Below are 26,273 nucleotides of genomic sequence, written 5' to 3'. Positions count from 1 at the left end.
GCTGGCCCTGCCCGCCGGCGCCGAGCCGCAGCCCGGCCCCGCCCCCGCCCCCGCCCCGCCCGGCCCCGAGGACGTGAAGCCCATCGACCTGACGGTGCAGGTGGAGCTCGGCGGGGGCGAGGCGCCGGCGCGGCTGGCGGGCGAGGAGGGCGCGGCCGAGGGCGGCTCCGCGGACCACTCGTACTCGCTGTCGTCGGGCACCACGGCCGAGGAGCTGCTGCGCAAGCTGAACGAGCAGCGGGACATCATCGCCCTGCTGCAGGTGAAGATGAAGGAGATGAAGGGCAGCATCCGCCGCCTGCGCCTGGCCGAGGCCCAGCTCCGCGAGGAGATCCGCGAGAAGGACCGGCTGCTGCACGCCGCCAGCGCCGGGGCCCGCAAGCGGCCCGGCCTCTGAGAGCCCGAGATCCCCGGCCTGTGGGGTCCTGGCAGCCCAGCCTGCTGCTCACAGCCCCGGCGCCCGCCCAGGGACCAGCCCCCACAGCCTGGGCAGGGTCACATAGGGATAAACTCATTGACTGCCAACCTCTTAATGGGAGCCCTTACCAGGGCGCTGTCCTCTCCCTCCTGGCTGCGCCAGCCCCACCCGCCTGAGCACTGCTGGGTGCCGGAGTGGGGAGGGGACGCTGGCTGCCCACTGCATTTCCAGCCCCATGACACTGTGCTTCGAATATAGGTGGCAGCCATTGCCCTCTTGGTGCGAGGGCTCCCAGTGCTGCTGGTTCAGGAGGAGCTGTCCCTGTGTTGTGACAGCATTTGCAAAACTTTTCTAGATGGGACCCATGTTACCACTAAGTGGATGTAGGGTGATGAGCATCAGCAACTGAACAAAACTTGGTACAATGTTAACTTGGGTAGCAGTCTTGTTACTCCCTGCCAAAGCATGTTTAAAACCATGACTGGTGCAGTGTCCGCCGTAGAAGTGAAAACCAGTGTTCTGTTTGGCCTCCTTAAGCAAAGACATGAGAAAACTTTAGAAGCCCTGTCAGCGTGATGCTTCTTCAGTAAATTACTGATGCTTTTAGAGACTGCCATTTCACCTGTGAAAGAATCCCTTCAAATTAAAGAGTGCTACTGTATGGTGTAGTCATTGCTCTCTTTGCATTACACATGTAGTTTTTACAGATGCCTTGAAGCTCTCGACACCGACAAGGATTATTCTGATCTGGTATAATGGCTTCATACCTTGTTCACATTCAGTGGCTACAGCTTGTCTCATTGGCTTAAACATTTGACGCCTCAAATGTAACTGACAGGCATATTGGTCTTTAAAACCCTAGCTTTTTCACAAAGACCTGGGTTGAAATTTTGGCTTAAATCACAAGTAAAATGAGTTTAATCTCCAGTGACTCTGCAAATCCTTGTTGCTTGCTTGTAATCTACTTGGCATGACTAGTTTTGGATTAGGGGAGACCTCCAACTGGAATATCCTGGCATTGCTCCAGGATTGAGAAGCATTATAATCCATCAGTATGGGATGCTTGCACTGTCTCTGGAACTAGCCAGTGTTAGTCCCCCACTTTTCATGGATAATAAAACAAACCTCTCCAGAAAAATTGTGTGTAGGGGGGAGAGGTGACACTACCACAGTTTGGACTGAGCATCTGCTTCCAGTAACTTTTAAATAATGATTAGAAAGCCAGTGAAACTGGTAACTCAGTGCTCCTGGTAGGGTCTGATACACCTGAATGGCTCCACCTTGATGCTTATATTTAATGCTTTGCATTTGAACAGTGATACGCTTTAGGAAAGAACAATTCACCAAAAGCGTGCCCTATAATTACATCAGAAAATGCCCAGACTCTGTGTTTCAGCGGAGGGGGGGGGGGGGGGGAGAAGGGAGTTAAATGGACTAACTACAGGTTTGAGATTTTAAGATCATTCTCTTGTAATTAGAGTATATTACACTCCAGAGTGGATTGGGCTGCAGATTTTACTAGATTTTATACACCTTTTCTAAATGTAAAAATCATCTTTAGTTGGGAAATGCTGAAATCTTTGTAACACTGGCTAACTTTTAGCTGGCCAACTGTCCAGTTCATTCTGTCCCCACAGCTGGCATTACTAAATCTGAAGGGTGCACGGGGGACTTACAGGAGTGTAATATGCCCAGCTGCCATTCAGTATCCAGACAGCTAAGCTAGATTTCAGTAGGTGCAGTTGATACTATGATGAGTGGGTCAGTTCTCTTAACTTGCGTATTGACTCAGCTGGTTGACCAGGAAGGTGATAGAGATCTATTCCTGTACTAAAAATATGTATAAATTAAAATGAAATTATTTTTCCAATCTGATACCTGGCCCAGACTGTAGCTACCTAATGTGCAGACTTCAGTGCAAGTCACAACTGCGTCAAGTTTTCATGGGGGAAGGACTGGCAAACATGTTTGCAACACTGTGTTGGATTTAACTCATGTAACATGGTCAATCGATCTCACTTTGATAGCTATACTTCCATCAAGACAATAGGCAGCACAATGTCTCTTTCTCGCGTATTGTAAATGAGACTATTTGTGCCTCCTAGCTGCCTGAGAGTGTTTAGAATGTGCGTGTTGTAATAGTCATGGTACTTTTCTACCATTGTAATGCACTTCAGGACGTTCAGCTATTTGGAGTGCTGGACTGGTTAACTACTGGACTGTTCCATTTCTCCAGGTTACACTGAGGTGCTAACATGCCTAATTTTAATAAAGTCTATTTTGTTTTGTTATGTTTCCTATTTCGGTGCTGTGTAATGTATGAATGGTGCCTAGAGGGCCTGTCTTTACAATACCAGAGGTCTAGTTCGTATTTGCAAAGTGTCCTAGTCTAAACCAGAACGTGGCACTGTGCACTTTAATACAGACCGAGGTGATCTTCCAAACATCATGAGTATAACAACTGACTTGCTGAATCTGATCTAATCCTATGTAATGCAGTCTCACCACAATTAGTACTTTCACAGCGTGTCATAGGTGAGGTGTCTCACTGCCTTATAGACTGACTGTAGCCTCATAGTACTGTTGTGGGAGAAGGTAGGCATTACCTCCAGAGGGGCTGTAAGGAAAGCTGGGAATGGAGTTGGACACCTGCAGCCTCAGTCCTGTACTAGTTTTCTCAAAGTTTATCTATTGTATCTTGACACATTCTTCTCAAATAATTCTAGTGCCTGAAGGACTTTTTGTTATTGATTTCCACTGTTGCAAATATGGATATAGCCCATGTTTTCCAGTTCAGATTAGGTTTCCCCTGCATGCACATCTGCCTTCATGCCCTTTGGTTGCACTTACTCTTCTGCTGAGAGTTCAGATACGGCTTCACTGCCACTTCCTAACGTACTCAATAGCTGCCTCTTACTCATCTGGATTCTGCGTTGCGGGCTGAGGTTGTTGATCACACAGCACGGCCTGTCAGATTGAAATTGGGAGTGGTCCTGTTTTGAGTACAGGAAGAGTCTTGCAAATGCCACTGCACTGAGAGAAGTTATGTTCACTTACCTGTGCACATTACCCTTTGGTCTCTTAAAATCTGCAATTAAAACCCAATGCTTAATTTTTGTAGAGGATTTCCCCCCACACACACACAAATTCCTAAACTAGTCCCCTAGAAGAGTGAAAGATGCAAAGCTGGCTGTTGCTTTTAGATTTTATCTTATTACATTTACTTTCCCTATAACTTCTCCAGAATGAAGGTAAGTGGGCAAGGGTAATGCAGTAGCTCTATAAAACAGCACCTTAGGCGTGACTCACTATATTCCTGTCTCAGTTCACTGCTAGGAGCAGTTTTCCTTTTGAAAATAAAAGAGGCAAGCGCTGCTGGCATAAGCCCAAGTGCCACTTGTACACCTACACTTATGCTAGCAGTGAGAGAGGTCCTGGAGGCTAAAATTAGGCTGCCAAAAAAGGGATTCAAGTCCTGGACTTCCATGGCAGTAGTCTGAAATGCTTCCAGTTTCTTGCACAGTTAGGCAGAACTGCGGAGTCTCACTGTGTGGATGAGACAATGGTATTGGGAGAGTGGGATTTAGGTTAATTAGGAACAGGAATCTTTTGGAAGAGGAGGAGCATATACAGAAGGATGGGTTCCACCTAAACCAGAACAGAACCAGATTGCCAGCATGTAAAACTAAAAGGGTTGTAGAGAAGTTTTTACACTAAGGGCTGGGGAAAAGCTGACCGGTGTGGAGGAGCACAGAGTTCAATCAGACATCTCTTAGGGGAGCATTTATTAAAGGGCAATTGCCCAGACCCCTCTATGAAGACAAGTGTAAGGTGATGCATATTGAAGGAACAATTCCTCAATTTTAAGGAGTCCCAAGCATAATAGCTGCAATCAGTCTGCTGTAAGCAAGGGAAGTGAATAGGCATCTAGGAGCCTGCATCTGTGAATTCACCCATTAGGGCCAGAAAGCAAAGGGGTAAATCACCAACCACAGCCAGGAGAAAGTATTGCTTTAATCCATCACATTTACAATGCCAGTGCACAAATGTCATCTCTTCTATGCTGATCTCGGCTTATGATTTTGTCTAAAGCCACTTGGGAGCTTGTTCTCAAACCTTGCTTAATCCCATTTTGGCTTTAAAAACAAGTATTGCCCCATCCAGGGATTAGCTAGAGAGGGAAGAGAGATTACAACACCTCACCTCTAACCAGCAACCTCCCAGCCACTACAGCATTGTTCCCTGCAGGATATTTCGCAGAGCTCTGCCCAAACTAGTTTTCAGTGGGTTTCTGCTGGAAATCCTTCTGTTCCAGGTTTGCACCCAGGCTTCCCACCCCCTGGCACTTTAGGAACCTCTGGTTCCTCCTTCAAGAGCACCTGCCTCAGCTCAGTGACAAGAACTCCTGATAGGGCTGGGCACTGGAACCATAGCAGAATCCATGGGACCAAGTAGGGTTGTTGTGCAGGTGCTGGAGACTCCCATGAGAACTAATGTTATAGCAGGCACAGGACGCTAGACTGTGACTGGGGGGGAGGGGAGTAGCAGGGCTGGTGTCATCCCGTGAAGGGCTGTGATGGGCTAGTGCCTGGGTTGGCTGCATTACCTATTGTTTGTTTTCTGGAATCTCGTTCCTCTTAAAGGGTTACTAGCGAGGATAGGTGCCAACTCCGTGAGTGCTCCGGGGCTGGAGCACCCACGGGGAGCAGTCAAGCTCAGCTCCCCCCTCCCCCACGAGCGTGCAGCGTTCCCGCTCCTCTGCCTACCTCCCAGCGTTTCCTGCCCGGCCGCTGCCAAACAGCGGTTCAGCAGCATTAGCATGCTGGGGAGAGGGGTGAGGAGCAGGAATGTGGCATGCTCAGGGGAGGAGGTGGGGCCGGGGCAGGGATTTTGGGAAGGAGTTAGAATATTGGCAGGGAGGGGGGGAAGTTGGGGCAGGGACTTTGGGGAAGGGGTTGGAATGGGCGTGGGGGCCTCATGGAAAGGGTGGAGTGGGGGTGGGGAAGAGGTGGGGACTCATGGAAGGGGTGGAGTGGGGGCAGGGCTGGGGACAGAAGGCGGGGTCGAGCACTCACACGAAAGAGGGGAAGTCGGTGCCTATGCTAGTGAGTCTTCCCCCACTGCCGTGTGTGCTGGGGGGGCCCTCCAGCTCTGCATCCTGCTGCACAGGCAGATGTGGCCTGGGGCCATGCCTAGAGAGCTTCCTCCATGGCCGCAACACATGCACTGGGGCAAGTCCCCAAACCAACCTTGTTGGTCTTCCCTGCCCCATGAAGTTCTCTCAACTGCCTCTGCCCAGAGCAGGGATGGTTCCCATGTTTCTGCAGGAGCCAGAGGAGTGTTTGCTGAAGGCTGAGCTGCTCCTGCACCTGCAATGAGATATACAAACAAATGGGGGCTTCTGAGGAGGTCCTTTCCTTCCACCCTTTTGGAATCAGTGTTATGGATCTGGGGTAGTGGGGCTGGAGCTGGAAGTGGCATTGTTGAACCTGTGTGACCCATTCTACCCTGGGCAGAGGAAGAATTAGACTCCCACAGGCCACTCAATTGCTGCATACGTAGGGAGTGATAGGATGGCTCCAGGCCTTCCCAGAGGCCGGCTACTGCTGCCATGTCCTGCACTGCAGGGTAACTCCATCTGTTCAGCTCTGGAGGCAGCTCTGCTGCCAACTTCTGTTTCCCTTTGGCTCCAGACTCCCTCTGCTGACCACTGCGATGTACTGGACCATCAGCCGCAGTGCATTGCTTTTGGCCAGCGAGTGCCTCCGCTCCTCTGCTGTTCCTGAGAACCTTCCTTCCAAATCCTCTACAGGGAAAATGTTGGGCCTCAGATCTGCACCAGCTGCAGTGAGCTCAGCCTTCTCTCAAGGGCTCGCTCAGCTGGCTTTTCAGAGCTCAGCCATGGAGCAAGCACAAGCCTCCTTTCCAGCAAGGCCCCAGCAAGGTCAGTTCTATGGTGGCCCTGTCTAGACAGCATCCAGGCTGTGATCGCCATTGGCTTGACTTTCCCCTGCCTCCACCTCACTTCCATCCAGGCCACGTGCACCAGACAGACTAACTCGCATTAATCCAAAGTCTCACCATTGAGGCTCTCCTGCAGGGGAGATTTCTCTGGGTTTTGCTGCATCAGACAGATGCAGGAGTTTCCACAAGGGAGATGGCCTTTACTCATGAGAATTCTGCACAATTGAGAGTTGACGAGACAGTTAAATCTACAGCAGACTGGGAAGAGTTACAAAGGGATCTCACAAAACTGGGTGACTGGGCAAGAAAATGGGAGATGAAATACAGTGTTGATAAATGCAAAATAATGCACGTTGGGAAACATAAACCCAACTATACATACAAAATGATGGGGTCTAAGTTAGCTTTTACCACTCAAGAAAAAGATCTTGGAGCCATTGTGGATAGTTCTCTGAAAACATCCAGTCAATGTGCAGCAGCAGTCCAAAAAAGCAAACAATATTCGGAATGATTAGGAAAGGGATAGATAACTAAGACAGAAAATATCATAATGCCACTATATATAAACCCATGATATGCCCACACCTTTAATACTGTGTGCGGTTCTGGTCACCCCATCTCAGAAAAGATATATTAGAATTGGAAATAGTAAGGGCAACAAAAATGATTAGGGGCATGGAACAGCTTCCACATGACCTCAGTTTGGAAGAGAGATGACTGAGGGGGGATACGATAAAGGACTATACAATGACTGGTGTGGAGAAAGTGAATACAGAAGTGTTATTTACCTTTTCTCATAACACAAGAACCAGGGGTCATCCAATTAAATGAATAGGCATCAGGTTTAAAACAAACATAAGGAAGTACTTTTTCACACAATGCACAGTCAACTTGTTGCCAGGGGATGTTGTGAATCCAAAAAATATAACTGAATTAAAAAACGAATTACCGGTAGATAAGTTCCTGTAGGATAGGTCCATCAATGACTATTAGCCAAGATTTTCAGGGATGCAACACCATGCTCTGGGTGTTCCTAAAGCTCTGACTGAACTACAGGGAGTGGATCACTTGATAACTGCCCTGTTTTGTTCATTCCCTTTGAAGCAACTGGCACCAGCCACTGTTGGAATACAGGATACTGGGCTAAATGGACCAGTTGTCTAACCCAGTATGGCTGTTCTTATGTAAACTCACCAGGGTAGTCATTGTCTCGTGTGTGTGTGTTTATACAGCACCCAACACAATGGGGCTCCCAGATTTTGGGGAATACCTCTGCTACTACCACTGCTAATACAGAACCATGAGGCAGCAGCTGCTGCCCCTGTTAGCCCTCACATCCAAGGGCTGGAGCCCAGTCCAGCCAGCTGAAGCAACTACCAGCCCACAGATTGGACTGGAAATTGCAGGGCAACAAGACCTGCCTGTGCTGGCCTACCAACTGGCCTGGAAACCATTTGGCATAAACATGCAAACTGCAGGCATGAAACGTTTTTGGAAAGTGTAGGGGACAATTTCCTGGTGCAAGTGCTGGAGAAACCAAGTAGGGGCAGAGCCTAGTTGAAAAATTGAAAAAAAAATAATTTTTTTTCTTCAATTTTAGCTGTTCTTGACTTGCTGCTCACAAACAGGGAAGAATTAGTAGGGGAAGCAAAAGTGGATGGGAACCTGGGAGGCAGTGACCATGAGCTGGTCGAGTTCAGGATCCTGACACACGGAAGAAAGGAGAGCAGCAGAATACGGACCCTGGACTTCAGAAAAGCAGCCTTTGATTCCCTCAGGGAAGTGATGAGCAGGATCCCCTTGGAGAATAACTTGAGGGGGAAAGGAGTCCAGGAGAGCTGGCTGTATTTTAAAGAATCCTTATTGTGGTTGCAGGAACAAACCATCCCGATGTGTAGAAAGAATAATAAATATGGCAGATGACCAGCTTGGCTTAACAGTGAAATCCTTGCTGATCTTAAACACAAAAAAGAAGCTTACAAGTGGATGATTGGACAAATGACCAGGGAGGAGTATAAAAATATTGCTCAGGCATGCAGGAGTGAAATCAGGAAGGCCAAATCACACTTGGAGTTGCAGCTAGCAAGAGATGTTAAGAGTAACAAGAAGGGTTTCTTCAGGTATGTTAGCAACAAGAAGAAAGTAAAGGAAAGTGTGGGCCCCTTACTGAATGAGGGAGGCAACCTAGTGACAGAGGATGTGGAAAAAGCTAATGTACTCAGTGCTTTTTTCCCCTCTGTCTTCACAAAAAAGGTCAGCTCCCAGACTACTGCACTGGGCAGCACAGCATGGGGAGGAGGTGACCAGCCCTCTGTGGAGAAAGAAGTGGTTCAGGACTATTTAGAAAAGCTGGACGAACACAAGTCCATGGGGTCGGACGCGCTGCATCCAAGGGTGCTAAAGGAGTTGGCGGATGTGATTGCAAAGCCATTGGCCATTATCTTTGAAAACTCATGGCGATCGGGCAAGCTCCTGGATGACTGGAAAAAGGATAATGTAGTGCCCGTCTTTAAAAAAGGGAAGAAGGAGGATCCGGGGAACTACAGGCCAGTCAGCCTCACCTCAGTCCCTGGAAAAATCATGGAGCAGGTCCTCAAGGAATCAATTCTGAAGCACTTAGAGGAGAGGAAAGTGATCAGGAACAGTCAGCATGGATTCACCAAGGGGAAGTCATGCCTGACTAATCTAATTGCCTTCTATGACGAGATAACTGGCTCTGCGGATGAGGGGAAAGCAGTGGTCGTGTTATTCCTTGACTTTAGCAAAGCTTTTGATACGGTCTCTGTCAGGGTTCCTTCCCCACTCTGTACTCTAGGGTACAGACGTGGGGACCCGCATGAAAGCCCCCTAAGCTTATTTCTGCCAGCTTAGGTTAAAACCTGGTACGCTGCCACCACCAAGTGATTTAACAAGAAACAGGGAAAGGACCACTTGGAGTTCCTCTTCCCCCAAAATATCCCCCCCAAGCCCTTACACCCCCTTTCCTGGGGAGGCTTGAGAATAATATCCTAACCAATTGGTTACAAAGTGATCAAAGACCCAAACCTCTGGGTCTTTGGACAATGGAAAAAATCAGGTTCTTAAAAGAAGGATTTTATTAAAAAGAAAATGTAAAAATTATCTCTGTAAAATCAGGATGGAAAATAACTTTACAGGGTAATCAGATTCAAAGAGCCCAGAGGAACCCCTCTAGCCTAAGTTTCAAAGTTACAACAAAACAGGGATAAACTTCCCTCTAGCAAAGGTAAAATTCACAAATTGAGAAAACAAAGATAAACTAATACGCCTTGCCTGGCTGTTACTTACAAGTTTGAAATATAAGAGACTTGTTCAGAAAGATTTGGGGAGAGCATGGGTTGATGTCCGGTCCCTCTTAGTCCCAAGAGCAAACACCACCAAAACAAAGAGCACAAACAAAAGCCTTTCTCCCCCACCAAGATTTGGAAGTATCTTGTCCCCTTATTGATCCTTTGGGTCAGGTGTCAGCCAGGTTACCTGAGCTTCTTAACCCTTTACAGGTAAAAGGATTTTGGTGCCTCTGGCCAGGAGGGATTTTATAGTAGTGTATACAGGAGGATTGTTACCCTTCCCTTTATACTCTTGCGGCAAGTTAAAGAAGTATGGGCTGGATAAATGGACTATAAACTGGCTAGATCGTCGGGCTCAAGAGGTAGTGATCAATGGCTCCATGTCTAGTTGGCAGCTGGTATCAAGCCGAGTGCCCCAAGGGTCGGTCCCGGGGCCAGTTTTGTTCAATATCTTCATTAATGATCTGGAGGATGGCGTGGACTGCACCCTCAGCAAGTTTGCAGATGACACTAAACTGGGAGGAGTGGTAGATACGCTGGAGGGTAGGGATAGGATATAGAGGGACCTAGACAGATTAGAGGAATTGGGCCAAAAGAAATCTGATGAGCTTCAACAAGGACAAATGCAGAGTCCTTCACTTAGGATGGAAGAATCGCATGCACTGCTACAGAATAGGGACTGAGTGGCTAGGCAGAAGTTCTGCAGAAAAGGACCTGGGGTTACAGTGGACGAGAAGCTGGATATGAATTGACAGTGTGCTCTTGTTGCCAAGAAGGCTAATGGCATTTTGGGCTGTATAAGTAAGAGAATTGCCAGCAGATCAAGGGATGTGATCATTCCCCTCTATTTGACATTGGTGAGGCCTCATCTGGAGTAATGTGTCCAGTTTTGGGCCCCATACTACAAGAAGGATGTGGAAAAATTGGAGAGAGTCCAGCAGAAGGCAACAAAAATGATTAGGGGGCTGGAGCACATGATTTATGAGGAGAGGCTGAGGGAACTGGGATTGTTTAGTCTGCAGAAGAGAAGAGTGAGGGGGGATTTGATAGCTGCTTTCAACTGCATGAAGGGGGGTTCCAAAGAGGATGGAGCTCAGCTGTTCTCAGTGGTGGCAGATGACAGAACAAGGAGTAATGGTCTCAAGCTGCAGTGGGGGAGCTTTAGGTTGGATATTAGGAAAAAAATTTTCACTAGGAGGGTGGTGAAGCACTGGAATGGGTTCCCTAGGGAGGTGGTGGAATCGCCTTCCTTAGAGATTTTTAAGGTCAGGCTTGACAAAGCCCTGGCTGGGATGATTTAGTTGGGGATTGGTTCTGCTTTGAGCAGGGGGTGGGACTAGATGACCTCCTGAGGTCCCTTCCAACCCTGATATTCTATTATTCTATGTAAGTGCTCTTTGCCATCTCCCTCCTACCTATCATGACCCTTCCCCATCTCATTCCCGCACAATGGGCTGAACCAAACTCTTTGGTCTATCCCTACCATTGGGAGACAATGTCTGAACAGTCTCACCAGAAGCAAAACATCCCCACAATGCAACTCTCTCCTCCCTCCACAAACCACCCAGCATCCACCCCTTCACATAATCATTATTCTTCCCTTCCCCACAAAATCTTCACAGAAAACAGCTCCCGGAGCTCTGCTCCTCTCCACAGCAGCCCGGTCTGTCTTTCCCCCTGAAAGCACTGCCCTCCGTGGAGTGGAAGGCAGCTGTGGCTTCTGCCCAGTCAGTCCTAGGGAGAGAGAGCCCTAGCCCTGATATACAGCCTCTGCAGTTAGAGCTGGTAGAGAAAGGATTTTCTTGCTTGCTGTTGATAGTTGTGCTTCCTTCCTTCCCTGCAGCAGTAGGTGCAAGGCACAGAACACAGCTCAGTTGGGCAGCCAGAAAGCTAGACGTGGCAGGAGAGCTGGAGAGGGAACATTAGAATGGCCAGATCAATGGTCCATCTAGCCTAGGATTCTGTACTCCAAGAGTGGCCAATGCCAGGTGCTACAGAGGTAATGAACAGAACAGGCAATCATTAAGTGATCCATCACCTGTCATCCAGTCCCAGCATCTGGCATTCAGAGATTTAGGGACACCCAGAGCATGGGGTTGTGTCCGTGACTATCTTGGTTAACAGCCATTGATAGACCTATTCTCCGTGAACTTATCTAATTTTTTTCAACCCCGTTATAGTTTTGTCTTCACAACATCCCTTGAAAACAAGTTCCACAGGTTGACTGTGAAGAAGAAAGATTGACTCCATCTAAAAACCAGTGACTTGGCAGATCTGTGGGGAAAGCCCAGGGAGAGAGAGCACAGAGACCCCTTTCATCCGAAGAATGGGCCTGTGGCCCAGCCAGAGGGAGAGAAACAAGAAACAATTGGCTGCCCAAGTCACTGCTCATCTAGGCTCCCAGCCCAAGGATGGCATCAGCCACCTGCAGTCACCAGCTCTAAGCTGTGAGAAGCCAAGGGATTGTCAGGGGATGCAATTATGTTTTCAGGAGGAAAGAGCCCCACCAATAAGCCAGGGAATTTACTGAGGGAAGGTCCCTGCTGCATTCAATACTGCACTGTGGTTCCATTCCTTTCCTCTCTCCCACCCCAGCAGTGCCCTAGCTTCCTCAGCTTTCAGCAGCAGTCCTGCCTCTGCCCAGCCAACTGCTTTGGGAGGCAGAACTCATGAGCCTGAAAGAAAATAAAAAGTCTCATCCCAGTTGCTGCCACTGTGACCAGAGTCAGGTTTAGAAGCCTTCTGAGACTATCTGTGGAGAGCTGGGAATCTTCAGGGCTTAAACCATGGTTTCATAGCCCTAATGCTGCCTGGAGGTTGGGAGAGCTCTGACCACTCCTTGCATGAGATAATCAACTGTCCAAGATAGTGCCTGGATTATTTCTCAAAACCCTGAACCTCACAGCTCTAAATACCTGTTTCTGCATTCCCAGATCATTATAAACCCTGCTTATAAACCCTCTCTGTTCTGTGTCATTAGTGGTTGTCCGCCATTTTACTGAATTGTGCACATGCTTACAGTGGAGTTGTGTAGGTTCATACTTCCCCTGCCCCCCTTTAGGATTCCTCTCCTTTGGGGCTTGATTATTTGCAAGAGGCCTGCCTCGCCTCTTCCAGTCTCATTGTTTCTTCACTTGCCATTCCCAGCGAGTATTTCTTTTTCAGATTTTTCAATATAACTCTTGTTTTGAAAGTTAGGCGAGCTTTATGGGGAAACCACATCTGTTCATTTTTCATTTTGATTTAATAACTTTACCCAGTTCCTTCATTTGACTCACTCATGGCCGAGAGGTCTAGAAACATCAGACTATGTTCTTGTATGGAAATTTGTATTCTCTCACCTTTTTCATGATTACCCCTTTCTGTTGAAATAGCATCACTGCAGTATTATGTCTCCAGGACAGCTTCCCACTGCAGGAGGGGAGAAAAGGGGTCAGTAGGCCACTGCAGCTTTTGCTAAGTTTAAATTTAGCAAGTCCTTAAGAATACACTGGAGCAATAAAACAAGTCTTCTCCTTTCCACACTTTCTGAGGATCCCTTTGATTTTAACATTCTTCATCTGCACCCTGTTTCCCACTTTTCTAACCTCTTGCTTCACTCACAACTGCAGATGGACCATTGTCTCCACTTCCTCATGACTCCCACATCAGAAGTCCTTCTCATCAAAATCAGCTACCTCTTCTTTTTCTTAATAGCCAGGCATTTAGTAAGAAAGTCAGTTCTCATTGCTTTGAATTCTTGAAAAAGTCCCTTTGTTTAACAGATTGGTTGGCATATCCTTTTCTTTTTCTGCCTTTCTAAGATTAGGCACCATTAGGTCTTCCCCTCCTGGCTGGGGTGAATTTTCTTGGCAAAATAGCTATCCAGTCTTTAAAAAGCAACAGAGGGTCCTGTGGCACCTTTAAGACTAACAGAAGTATTGGGAGCACAAGCTTTCGTGGATAAGAACCTCACTTCTTCAGATGCAAGGAAGAAGTGAGGTTCTTACCCACGAAAGCTTATGCTCCCAATACTTCTGTTAGTCTTAAAGGTGCCACAGGACCCTCTGTTGCTTTTTACAGATTCAGACTAACACGGCTACCCCTCTGATACTATCCAGTCTTTGCCTCCATTTAGGGGTGGCCATTAGGTAACCAATTGACTAGTTTCTATGGGGTGCATGGCTTTTAGGAGGCACAGAACACCTATATCACCAGCCCCCCTGTAGTAGCTGATGTCACTTCCCCCTGGAAAAACAACAAGGAGTCTGGTGGCACCTTAAAGACTAACAGATTTATTAGGCATAAGCTTTCATGGGTAAAAATCTCACTTCTTACGATGCATAGAGTGAAAGATACAGATGCAGGCATTATATACTGACACATGGAGAGCAGGGAGTTACTTCGCAAGTGGAGAACCAGTGTTGACGGGGCCAATTCAATCAGGGTGGATGTAGTCCACTCCCAATAATAGATGAGGAGGTGTCAATTCCAGGAGAGGAAAAGCTGCTTCTGTAGTGAGCCAGCCACTCCCAATCCCTAGTCAAGCCCAGATTAATGGTGTTAAATTTGCAAATGAATTTTAGTTCGGCTGTTCCCCCTGGAAGAAGATGGGGTTTAAGGGGAGAGCTGAAGGACCCATTCGAGGCTACGTGGGTTTCGAAGCAGAGGCTGAGCTTGGTGCCGGTGCCGGTGCGGGGGTCAGGGGCGTGCACACGCCCCGGGGGCTGAGGGACGGGGATCGGAGCTGCGGTGCGGAGAACAGCCCCGGGACGAGACGCTAACCCCGCGCTGTCCCCAGGCGGCTGCCAGGGCAGGGCCCCGCCACACGCCACCCGCGGGGAAACCGCCGCGGCCGGGCTACGCCGAGTCCCGCCAAGCGCCGAGGGCGGAGCTTTGAGGGAAAGGAAACCAACAGCGCCGCGCTCCGCCGCTATCCCACAATGCTCTGCGGCTAAAGGGCGCCGACCGCAGACTGCTGTTTCGTTGCCTTTCATTCAAGCTGGGAGTCGGTGGGCGGCCGCGGCGCGTGGCACGCCGGGCATGGTAGTCCGCGCGCTCCCCGCCGGCGCTGTTTATTGGCTGTGGCAGGACTCGCTTTCCCGGCGTGCCGCGGGGTGGTGGGCGTGTCCGGGAGGGGCGGGGAGCGCGGGGGAAGGCGGCTCAGTGGGTTCAGGCCGCGCTCGGTGCCGCCGCCATCGTGGGAGCCGCGCGGTGAGTAGGCGGGCTGGGCAGGGGGTGCGGAGCCGGCCCGGGCAGCGTCGCGATGCGGCGAGGGGGCCTTGGCGCGGCCCGCTGGTGGGAGCGGGAGCCGGCGGTTCTCTGCCGCCCGTCCGCTGCGCCCTGACAGGAGGGGCGGGGGCTCCCGGGCAGCGCAGTGCTGCCCTGCTGGGGCCGGGCCCCTGCGGCGGGCGGCGGGAGGCTGCCTGGGCGCTGCCAGCCGCCCCGTAGCCATTGGGGGGCGAGCCCGGGTGTGGAGCGGCAGAGCTGCTACGTGGGGTATGTAACCTGCGGCCGAAATCCGCCTCTGCACCGGGGCGGGAGGGCAGCTGATGGACGCCCACTTTTAAAAGGGTCCATAGGCGATCCTGGCAATTACAGGCCGGTAAGGCTGCGGGACCAGGCAATCCGCTACATACAGGAACAGGGTTTCTTTGGGAGGAGTCAAGATGGCTTTTGTGAAGGGAAATTGTGCTTCGCCAATCTATTACAATTCTTTGCGGGGTCAACACACGTGGACAAGGGAGATCCAGTGGATATAGCCTAGTTGACAATTTATAAAGCCTTTGATGAGGTCCCTCACCAAAGATTCTTCAGCAATGTAAGCAGTCCTGGGATAAGAGAGAAGGTCCTCTCATGAATCAGTAACTCCTAAAAAGACAAGGGGGAAAAAGTTAAGAATAGATGGTCAGTTTTCATAGTGGAGAGAAGTAAATAGCGGGGTATCCCAAGGCTCTGTACTGGTAGCAGTGCTGTTCAACATATTTATAAAAGCTTTGGAAAAAGGAGTAAATAGTGAAGTTTGTGGACAATACAAAATTAGATCCAAAGCGGACTGTGAAGAGTTACAAAGGGAACTCACAACACTGGGTCACTGGGCAAGAAAACAGGAGATGAAATTCAGTGTTGATAAATGCAAAGTAATGCACATTGGGAAACGTAAACCCAACTATACATATAAAATGATATAAAGTTAGCTTTTATCACTCAAGAAAGACATCCTGGAATCATCGTGGATAGTTTTCTGAAAACATCTGTTCAATGTGCATTAGCAGTCAAAAAAACAAAAACCTAACAATATTAAGAACTATTAGGCTAGCGATCAATAAGAAGACAGAAAATATCATAATGCCACTAGCTAAACCCATGATATGACCACACCTTGAATACTGTGTGCAGTTCTGGTCACCCCATCTCAAAAAGATATATTAGAATTGGAAATAGTAAAATAGTAAGAGCAAATGATTAGGGGTATGGAACAGCTTCGACATGAAGAGTCTGTTCAGCTTGGAAGAGAGATGACTGAGGGAGTTTGATAAAGGACTATACAATCATGACTACTGTGGAGAAAGTGAATATGGAAGCATTATTTACCTTTTCATATCATACAAGATCCAGGGGTCATCCAATTAAATGAATAGGCATCATGTTCAAAACAAACATAAGGAAGTACTTTTTCACACAATGCATAGTCAACCTGTGAAACTTGTTGCCAGGGGATGTTGTGAACACCAAAAATAACTGGGTTCAGAAAAGAACTAACTAAGTTCATGGGGAATAGGTCTGACAATGGCTATTAGCCAAGATGCTCTGGATATCCCTAAAGCTCTGACTGGTAGAAGCTGGGGCTGGGTAACGGGTTGTCACTTGATAAACTACCCTGTTCTGTTCATTCCCTCTGAAGCATCAGGTACTGGCCACGGTCCGAAGATGGGCTACTAGGCTAGATGGACCATTGGGTTGCCCCATTATGGTTATTTTTATGTTCTTAAAATAATAACCCCTTTTGCTAGTGTCTGAACAGATACCACATTCCGACCTTCGCTGTCTGTCTCTGAAGGACTTGTTGGTGAAATTTGTCTGACTACTTTTTAAAAAGCAATGTTTGTTCTGATAGGCTGTCATAATCTTTTAAAAAACCTGTCACCTTAAGGCCCCTTATCTAGTTTTCTCGCTAGCTCTTCCACACAATTCAGCTCTAGCCACTAGCCTTCCAGGTAACTAGGAGAATGTATCTCAAAAATAACCATATGAAACAGGGCCGTTTCAGAATTTAAAAACTTTACGTGACTTTAAAATCCTATTTCAAAACATAAATCAAATTCTGTTACAGCTATTGTTATTTGTACAGTCTTCCTATTGGAAAGCATTATATTGAGGTCTCTGGAATCCTTTCCATCTAGAGATGCTTGCTGCTTTAACTGTAGTCTGTCCTGTCCTTGTAATCACTCAGCTGTACGTATAGTTCTTCAGAGAGCTGCTGTTTGGAACCACAATAATTCATTATCCCTCTTGAACTGCCTTTATAATAATTGTCTCCAGTATTCCCAGTGTATTGCATTCCATTTTTGTCTGTATCTGAAAGGTGGTGCATAGTGTTGGAAGTGAGGAAATCCTGAGTTTAATTCCATCAGTGTCACTGACTTGTAAGATCTTGGGCAAGTAACTTTCTGTGTTTCTTTTTTCCCCATGTGTTTAAAATGGGAACAATGTTTGCATTACATTAGGGGAGGGCAAACTACAGCCAGCGGGCTGAATCTGGCCCATCAGGGCTTTCAATCTGGCCCATGGGATTGCCAGCCCCGTGGCACAGTGGGGCTAAGGCAGGCTCCCTGCCTGCCCTCGCCCCACGCCGCCCCCTTTGGCCAGGGGGGGGGGGGGGGAGGGGTGGCAGTGGGCTCTGTGCCCTGCCCTCGCCTGCAGCTATTGCCCCCCGCAGCTCCCATTGGCTGGGAACCGCAGCCAATGGGAGCTTCAGGGGTGGTACCCACAGGCAAGGGCAGCGTGCGGCAGTGCTGCCTGCCCCATTCCGCCTCCCGGCACCCCTGCTGGACATGCTGCCCACTTCTGGGAGCGGCGCGTGGCCAGGGCAGGCAGGGAGCCTGCCTTAGCCCTGCTGTGTGCCGCTGCCACCCCGGAGCTGCTCGAAGTAAGTGGCACCGGGCTAGAGCCTGAATCCTTGCCCTGAGCCCCCTCCTGCACCCCAACACCCTGCCCCAGCCCTACATTCATGGCCCTGCATACAATTTCCCCACCCAGATGTGGCCCTCGGGCCAAAAAGTTTGCCCACTCCTGCACTACATCTGTGTTGTGAGATATGGGTATAGTGTTTTGCAAATGTCAAGTACTAAGTGCTATCAGATCTGTAAATTGAATGTACACACTTTTTTTGAATAGTCTCTACTTGGATGCTTATCTCAAGTTACCCATATTATGTGATCAGAAGCCATCTATTGTTTGTTCTGTTGAAAAACAAAATAAGAACCTGAAATTCAGAACGCACACCTACAGCTTGTCAGAAGGCCACTAACACTTAATAAAAGGGGCAAACTTCAAGACTAGTATAAGAGCAAGTGCTGGTGGACAAGAGGACTCTACAGATTCTAGCTCGGAGAGCACTCAGCACTCAATGTGAATACCAACTCCCCAAACCAAGGAGGTAAATGCTGGTTCCTTGTTTTATTCTCTTTCATAGCCATATTCTCCTCTGTTTCACAGATGAATGATTCAAATGTTATCATGGCAGATGGCTATTCATATCTTACGATGTAAGTGTGCATTAAGCTGAGAGCTGTCTCTGGACTGGAGATGAAACAAACACTTTAGGAGGAGATTGTAACTGTAACCTCGTTCATGAATGCAAGGCTACCTCCCAGCTGCCCATAGCAACAGAACCTTTTGTCTTTTTAGGATTAGATGAGAGCCAGCATCCATGGCCTAGAAAGTGAGTTGTTGGGCTTTCTACTTTACTGTATCCCTGACTGGGACCATTCCTGTCTGACAGGTTATGATACAAAGACCAAAAAATTTTCAAATTTTCGAGTTGACTGAGTTTATTTATAAATTGTCAGGAGAAACATTTTCAGAAGTAGCTTCCCAGCTCTTGGTAGAACTGCCTTTTTTAAAACAAGTTTTTCCTTGCACTCTTTTGGAAGTTTAATCTGGATTGGAGTCTTATGCAATGGTAAGAACTGAATTGTGAGAAGATATTTAATATTTTAAAACATATTGGTAATATCCAAGTATTGCATCAGTGTATCAGATCCACTGTACCTAACCAGATTTAACTGAGTCAGTTTTCCCTATTTGTATACAGATTGCTTTATGGATTACTAGATTCAATAGTAATAAAATTCAATAGAAATAAAATATTAATTGGACCACCACATGTTAGTGCACTACATCAGGGTTTCTCAAACAGGGGTTGCCGTTTGTGTAGGGAAAGCCCCTGGCGGGCCGGGCCGGTTTGTTTACCTGCCCCATCCGGCTGATCGCGGCTCCCACTGGCCGCGGATCGCTGCTCCGGGCCAATGGGAGCTGCTGCAAGCAGTGCGAGGGACTTACTGGCTGCCGCTTGCAGTGGCCTCCATTGGCCCGGAGCAGCGATCTGCGGCTAGTGGGAGCCGCGATCGGCCGGACCTGCGGATGGGGCAGGTAAACAAACCGGTCCTGCCCACCAGGGGCTTTCCCTACACAAGCGGTGACCCCTGTTTGAGAAACCCTGCATTACATGTTTGTGTTTCAGAGCAGAAACTGATACTTTAATCACACAGAGATAACTATCTCCTCTTAAAAAGAGAAACTGCTGAAAAAAACCCATATAAAGGTCCATAAGTGGTAAAAGTCTAAACTATTTCTTGATTGTTGGTAGTCTGAGAGAACTAGAGAACTGTCATCCATTGCCAGAAGCTTGGAGTAGACAACGGGATGGATCATTCGATTGCCTGTTCTGTTCGTTCCCTCTGAAGCACTTGGCATTGGCCGCTGTCAGCAGACAAGATACGGGGCTAGATGGACCATTGGTCTGAGCCAGTATGGCTGTTCTTTTGTTCTGAGTAAATCAAGGTTTCTTACCATTTTCCATAATGGTTGGATTACTGGAGCAGATTAAAATATGTAGTCTAGCTAGAGCATGAAGAAAAATCTGCAGGTTACTTGCAGAAAAATACAAGAAAGTAAAGTTATAAACTGTACTTAAGGTTGTGGCTTTCATCCACATACAGGATGCTTTCTCAAACCAATACACATGCTGAAAACAATATACAGGCACATGTGGGAGCGATTTCAGTGCACTTACAACTCTTGTCCATGAATATATAATTAGCGTTTCTGTTTTTTAAATGACTAAATCCAGTAGGTCCTATCTGTTGTTTATTTCTAATGAGACAAATCATGCTTCATCAGACTAATTTTGATATTTGAAGTGTGATAAATTTTACTTTATACTGTTTTTTCTATAGTGTATTGTTCTCACTTCAAGACTGCATACAATTTTATCAGTTACACGTGAACCCTGCTTATTTGTTGTTTAGTCTAACTCAGTGGTCCCCAAAGTGTGGGACGTTCCCCTCCCAGGGGGCACGGAGGAGTGTTCGGAGGGGGCACAGTGGAGCCTGGCTCTGGCTCTAGTCCCAGCTTCTCCGGCATTCCCAGTTCTGCCCTCAGCTCCGCCTTCAGCCCGAGCTCCTCTGCTGAACTAACTGCTGTAACGGAGGGGGGGTGCGGACAGATTCCATTACTGGTAAGGGGGGCACAACAGGAAAAGTTTGGGCACCCACTGGTCTAACAGCTTATCACTTTAATTTCTCTCCCAGTTCTATTTTCTTTTCAGTTACTTATGAATTTGACTTGTTTTCCTTCTATGCTACTCAGCAATGCTACCTTCTGCTCCCTCCCTTCCCCCCGCCTCCCCCCCCACATATGATCTGGTAGATCTGGTCTAAACTTAAAAAAAATTTACTGGCATAACTTTTAGTAAGCTGTAAGTTGTTTTTTGTTGTTGACATAGTTATGCCAGTAAAAGCCCTAGTGTAGACGCAGTTATACCAGTATAGCTTATTTTGTTTTGCCAAACTAGAATAAGCTATATTGGTATAACTATATCCACGCTGGGGACTACACTAGCCCAGTTAAAGCGGCAAATCTTAAGTGTAGATAAGACCTAAGGTTCCTGTTACTTTACGTGTGTGCATCATGGAGCCCTGTGCCTCTCATTGGCTATCTGGTTTGTGTCACAGGAAAAAGGCAAAAGGAGCTGAGCATTGGGAGCCAGGGGAGTGGAGAATAAGAGAATTGGGGACAAAAATGGCAAGAGCCTCATATTTGGGGAGTTCAGAGCAAGGCAAAATTTGGCATTTTGTTGCAATATTTGCGTAGTCCAGTTACTGCTACCCTGTTTTACCAGAGGCCCTGTACCCATGGAGATTGGAGTAATTTAGCTGAGGCTGGATGAATGGCTGTATCATGGACAGAAATAACAGGTTCAGGTCTCCTTGAACTAGGGCCAAATGTGTATTTTCTGACTGACAGATCGTGCGCACACACTTGCGTTTTCTTCGTTTCTAGTGTGATCTGAGAAGGAAGCTGCTTGCCCTGATACAAGTAGCGAACTTCAATATTTGTTGCTATCTTTTGTAAACAATTGCAAAGAAATGTAGGGTAAGAGCAATGTATTTGCATGTTCTCAAATGGAGCAGAAATTCTCTTAACCTATTCTGATGATCTGGTCTGACCTCCTGCATAACTTTGGCTGTATTTTACCCAGTCACTCCTGCATCAAACCCATAATGTATGGCTGAATTCTATGCGATATCCGTGTGGATTTGTGGGATATAGATCATATTAGATTGGAGTATCCCGTTGGAACAAAACAATTACATATGTGGTAAGAAATAGAGAGAGTGGTTACTTGAAAGTAACTGCTACTTGAAAGTTAAATATATCGCTACAACAACCTGCTCCTTCTGGGATAGTATGTACCTTGGATTCCTCCAGTTCTGGGACAAGTTACTCTCCAGCAGCAATTCCTTGTGTTCTTTTTGTAAAGACTTACTTACTTAGGGCTGGTCCACACTTAGTCCGGACTTCGGACTAAGGTACGCAAATTCAGCTACGTTAATAACGTAGCGGAATTCGAAGTACCTTACTCCGGACTTACCACGGTCCAGATGCGGCCGGAAGTCTCCCCCCGTCGACGCCGCGTACTCCTCTCGGCGAGCTGGAGTACCGGCGCCGATTGTGAGCACTTCCGGGATCGATCCCAGAACATCGATGGCGTGCCTCCGGACCAGCCGGTAAGTGAAGACTAGGCCTTAGTCTTAAAAATGAGGAGCATAAAAGGAATTTGACGTATTGGAGTTAAGGGGGTGGAGGTGAGGAAAGGCGATGATTCTCCGTATCATCGATGGAAGTAAACTTGGTATAGTTAAGATGGTTAGTCTTGGGATGTGGAATTCATTTCTCACCTGACTCCCAGTTAATATTCCTTAGTATACACTCCTAAAAGGATGAACACTTTGAATGTTCTATTAAATCTGTTCACTTCCTTGGAAAAACACAAGTGATAAAAATAAGGTTAACATTTGCAGTCCTCTCTGCTGGAATGTGTTGTGTTTCTGTGATTCTGCTAGTAGGTTCCTTTGGTAGTGTAATGGTTTGTAGTGCAGGCTTTTACTAGGACTTGTCAAATGTGGTAATACATACTGCAATGTTTGCTAAACGACTTTGCTAACAGCATTGTGAGTGTGATTTTTGTTTTCAGCTATTTTAAGCCCTCAAATACTGCAGTTGAAGTAACTGCATGCAAATTGGGCAAACAAAAAAAATGTGCATACTTCTGCACTTAAATTTCTGAAATGTGGGACTGTTGTGTGTGTAAAATAAAAATTGTGCAATTTTATAAGCAAAGGATAGTGGAGGAGAGAGCATTAGTTAGGTGCCATGAGGAAGGCTTCAGTGATGGCAAAGCATGTATACAGTTAAGCTTGGGATCTCTGGAGAAAGTACTATGGTGCTGGTGTGAAAGTGATGGGTTTATAACACAATATATGTATATTATGGTAACACCCAGAGGTCTGAATAATTATCTGGGTCCTGTCCTACTAGGTATTGCACAAAAACATATGAAGACAGGATTCAATGGCTGCAAACCAAAATGAAGTTACTAAGTCAATTTCTCCGCCTACTAGCTTTGACAGTGTTCGGTTAAATAGTAGTATCTCCACAACTAGATAATAGGATAAGTTTACATGTGACTTTTTTTTTAATAATGCTAAACTTGAGCTGCAGTTCCCAGTGTCGAGAGAGAATTTGGTGTTTAGGCAGATTTCCTTTTTAACATCTTTTGTAGTAGCCATCTAGACTGTACAACTATGAAGAAAATTCTTGTTTTTAGTAAAATTTAAATGAATAGTGACTGATTTTATCTACACATTGCTGAGCCTCGAAAGGATAAAAGTAATCCTCGCCCACTAATAAGCCTAGCTGGCTGTTTAGTAATGATTTTTGGGGGGGGGCTAGGAGAAGGATATGAAGACTGAGGGCGGGACCTGATAAATCTTCAAATATGTTAAGGGCTGTTCTTCATGTCCACTGAAGAAAAGTCTCTACATGTATTCAGTTTAACCTTGAAGTATAAGAATTAATTACATATCCATCTTAGCTTCCATAGTTACAGATGTTAATAACTAGTTTTCCAATCATCTTTTTAACTATCATACTACTTGTCTTGACAACCTTCTACAAGAGTGAATTGCACAGACTGATTACAAATACCTAGGCTTTGCAGAATTCAATCTTTATATTTTTAGAATTTTGACAGCTAAGATCAATGCTCATTTTTAAACGTTTTTTGTATTTATCGAGTTACATTTTCACATTGTGGGAAATGGGGATGTCAGACAATAATAATGTGACAAACATTGAGGTTCAAAAAATTAAAGCTTTATAATTGTTAAAACACAAATTGCCAACATTCCAGGTAAATATCTTTAAATCAAACTCTTAAGTTCTCAAGCAACATTTTTCTTATTCCGCCCATCTGAAAATTTCGAGTAGTATTGATGGAAATATTTTTGTTGGTTTGTGTGTGAAATTGATGTTTACTTGCTTTACCAATATAAATCTAATCCTTCCAAGCCTACATACACCATATTAAGTATCTTTTGGCGATCTAAACGTGTTATCTCTTAGGCCTAGTCTTCACTTACCGGCTGGTCCGGCGGCACGCCATCGATGTTCTGGGATCGATTTATCGCGTCTGGTTAAGACGCGATAAATCGATCCCGGAAGTGCTCACAGTCGGCGCCGGTACTCCAGCTCGCCGAGAGAAGTACGCGGCGTCGACGGGGGGAGACTTCCGGCCGCGTCTGGACCGCGGTAAGTCCGGAGTAAGGTACTTCGAATTCAGCTACGTTATTAACGTAGCTGAATTTGCGTACCTTAGTCCGAAGTCCGGACTAAGTGTGGACCAGCCCTTAGTTTGTCTGTGAAGTGAAGGAAGAACTTCCATAATTTCCTGAAGATGACAAGTCTGAGGTCCTCATGGTCAAATGTTAACTCCATAGGTCCTTGAAAATTATTTATATTTTTTTAAACTGCTTTTAAGTCAAACTGTAGCTGTATAGCCTTGTGGCTCAGGCTACATCTATACTACAGCCAGGATCGATGCTCTGAGATCGATCCACCGGCAGTTGATTTAGCGGGTCTAGTGAAGACCTGCCAAGTCGACAGCAGATCGCTCTCCAGTCAACCCCTGTACTCTACCCCTGATGAGAAGAGTAAAGTAAGTCGATGGGAGAGTTTCTCCCGTCGACCCCCCCGCGGTGTAGACCCCGTGGTAAGTCAACCTAAGGTACGTCGACTTCAGCTACATTATTCATGTAGCTGGAGTTGTGTAGCATAGGTCGACTTACCGCAGTAGTGAGACATAGCCTAAGGCTCATTGAAAATGAGCAAGTAGTCACACTCTTTCCACAGAGGGTAACATTTCTAAGCCACTTAGCTGCTCATGACCATATGTTGGAAAAGCATCTAGGACGGGGTGAGCAAACTTTTTGGCCTGAGGACCATATCTGGGTATAGAAATTGTATGGTGGGCCATGAATGCTCATGAAATTGGGGTTGGGGTGCAGGAGGGGGTGAGGACTATGGCAGGGGGTGTGGGCTCTGGGGTGGGGCCAGAAATGAGGAGTTCAGGGTGCTGGGAGGGGCCTCCAGACTGAGGCAGGGGATTGGGACATGGGAGGGGTGAGGGCTCCGGCTGGGGATGCAGGCTCTGGAGTGGGGCTGAGGATGAGGAGTTTGGGGTGCAGGAGGCGGCTCTGGGCTGGGACTGAGGGGTTTGGGGTGCAGGAGGGGGCTCTGGGCTGGGACTGAGGGGTTTGGAGGGCGGGGGGGATCAGGGCTGGGGCACGGGGGGATGGTCAGGGGTGCAGGCTCCAGGCAGCGCTTACCTCAAGCAGCTGCTGGAAGCAGCGGCATGGCCCCCCCTCCAGCTCCTATGCAGAGGCGCGGCCTGGTGGCTCTGCACGGTGCCCCGTCCGCAGGTGTCACCCCCTCAGCTCCTATTGGGCGTGCAGTTCCCAACCAATGGAGCTGTGGGGTGGCACTTGGGACGGGGGCAGCGTGCGGAGCGGAGCCCCTCGGCCACCCCTATGCGTAAGAGCCGGACGGGGGCCATGCCGCTGCTTCTGGGAGCCGTGCGGAACGGCCCCCAAACCTGCTCCCCGGCTGGAGTGCTGGAGCAGGGCAAGCCCCAGACCCCGCTCCCCAGCAGGAGCTCGAGGGCTGGATTAAAATGGCCGGCGGGCTGGATGCGGCCCGCGGGCCGTAGTTTTCCCACCCCTGATCTAGGAAGACTTCCTCTATGCCGGTGTCAAGACTGCAGCTAGCAGCTCCTATCTATATTGTCTTCTAATGCATGTGGCTTACTGGCAGCCACGTATCTGCCAGTAGTCCGTAAGCAAAAAATGTCACCTACTGATTTCTGTATCAAGCCCACTAACGTGTGGTTGACCTTGAGCGTATTTTTTTTCGAAAGAGACATCAGTCTCTGTTTAAAGACTACAAGTGAGAGAGAATCCACCATGTCCATAGGTCAGTTATTTCAGTGATTCCTTACCCTCCCTATTAAAATATTCATCCAATTTTTATTCTGTATTTGTCTAGCTTCAGATTTCAGCCACTGCATTTCATTGTCTTTGCTGGAGTAAAGAACCCTAAAGTATCAGAAATCTTCTCCCTGTGTACTTTTAGACTATGATCAAATCGTCTCTTAACCTTCTCCTGGACAAACTAAATAGATGGCATATCTAAAGTTTCTTGCTATAAGGTAGGTTTTCTGGACCTCAGATAATTCTTGTACCTCTCTTCTGAACCTTTTCTGATTTTTCATTCAATTCGTTTTTTGGCTTCCCCTAACCAAGTGCTTAATTCTCTTTCCTCCCAATGCTGCCATTTTACATCCTGCCCCCAGCTGAGCATTTCATTCTCACTGCCCCATACAACAAACCTCAGCATTTAATTTTCTACATCTTAACTTTCAGAAGGCTTTTCCCACTTACTCCTGCAGCAGTGTGTGTGTGTGTGTGTGTATATATATAGAT

At 47.3% G+C, this 26,273-nt stretch overlaps 2 protein-coding genes across 2 annotated transcripts in view; both read left to right on the top strand.

The window, feature by feature from the left end:
- Window positions 1-57: 57 nt before the first annotated feature.
- Window positions 58-2,716, top strand: THAP11 (THAP domain containing 11; the record flags this gene model as incomplete). The annotated part of the gene is given in 1 exon segment (XM_034788571.1): window positions 58-2,716. A coding segment is annotated over 1 exon segment (340 nt), but the record flags the coding sequence as incomplete, so codon positions are not given.
- A 12,095-nt stretch (window positions 2,717-14,811) lies between these two features.
- The window catches only part of NUTF2 (nuclear transport factor 2), a 61,582-nt gene continuing 50,120 nt past the window's right edge, over window positions 14,812-26,273 (top strand). Inside the window, exon 1 of the mRNA XM_034788138.1 lies at window positions 14,812-14,883. The gene's annotated coding sequence lies outside the window, so the exon portion shown is untranslated. The remainder of the gene's footprint in view (window positions 14,884-26,273) is intronic.

The sequence above is a fragment of the Trachemys scripta genome, chromosome 13, assembly GCF_013100865.1.
Source record: "Trachemys scripta elegans isolate TJP31775 chromosome 13, CAS_Tse_1.0, whole genome shotgun sequence".
In the NCBI taxonomy this organism is placed as follows: domain Eukaryota; kingdom Metazoa; phylum Chordata; order Testudines; family Emydidae; genus Trachemys; species Trachemys scripta.
This window is presented reverse-complemented; position numbering and strand designations above follow the sequence as displayed.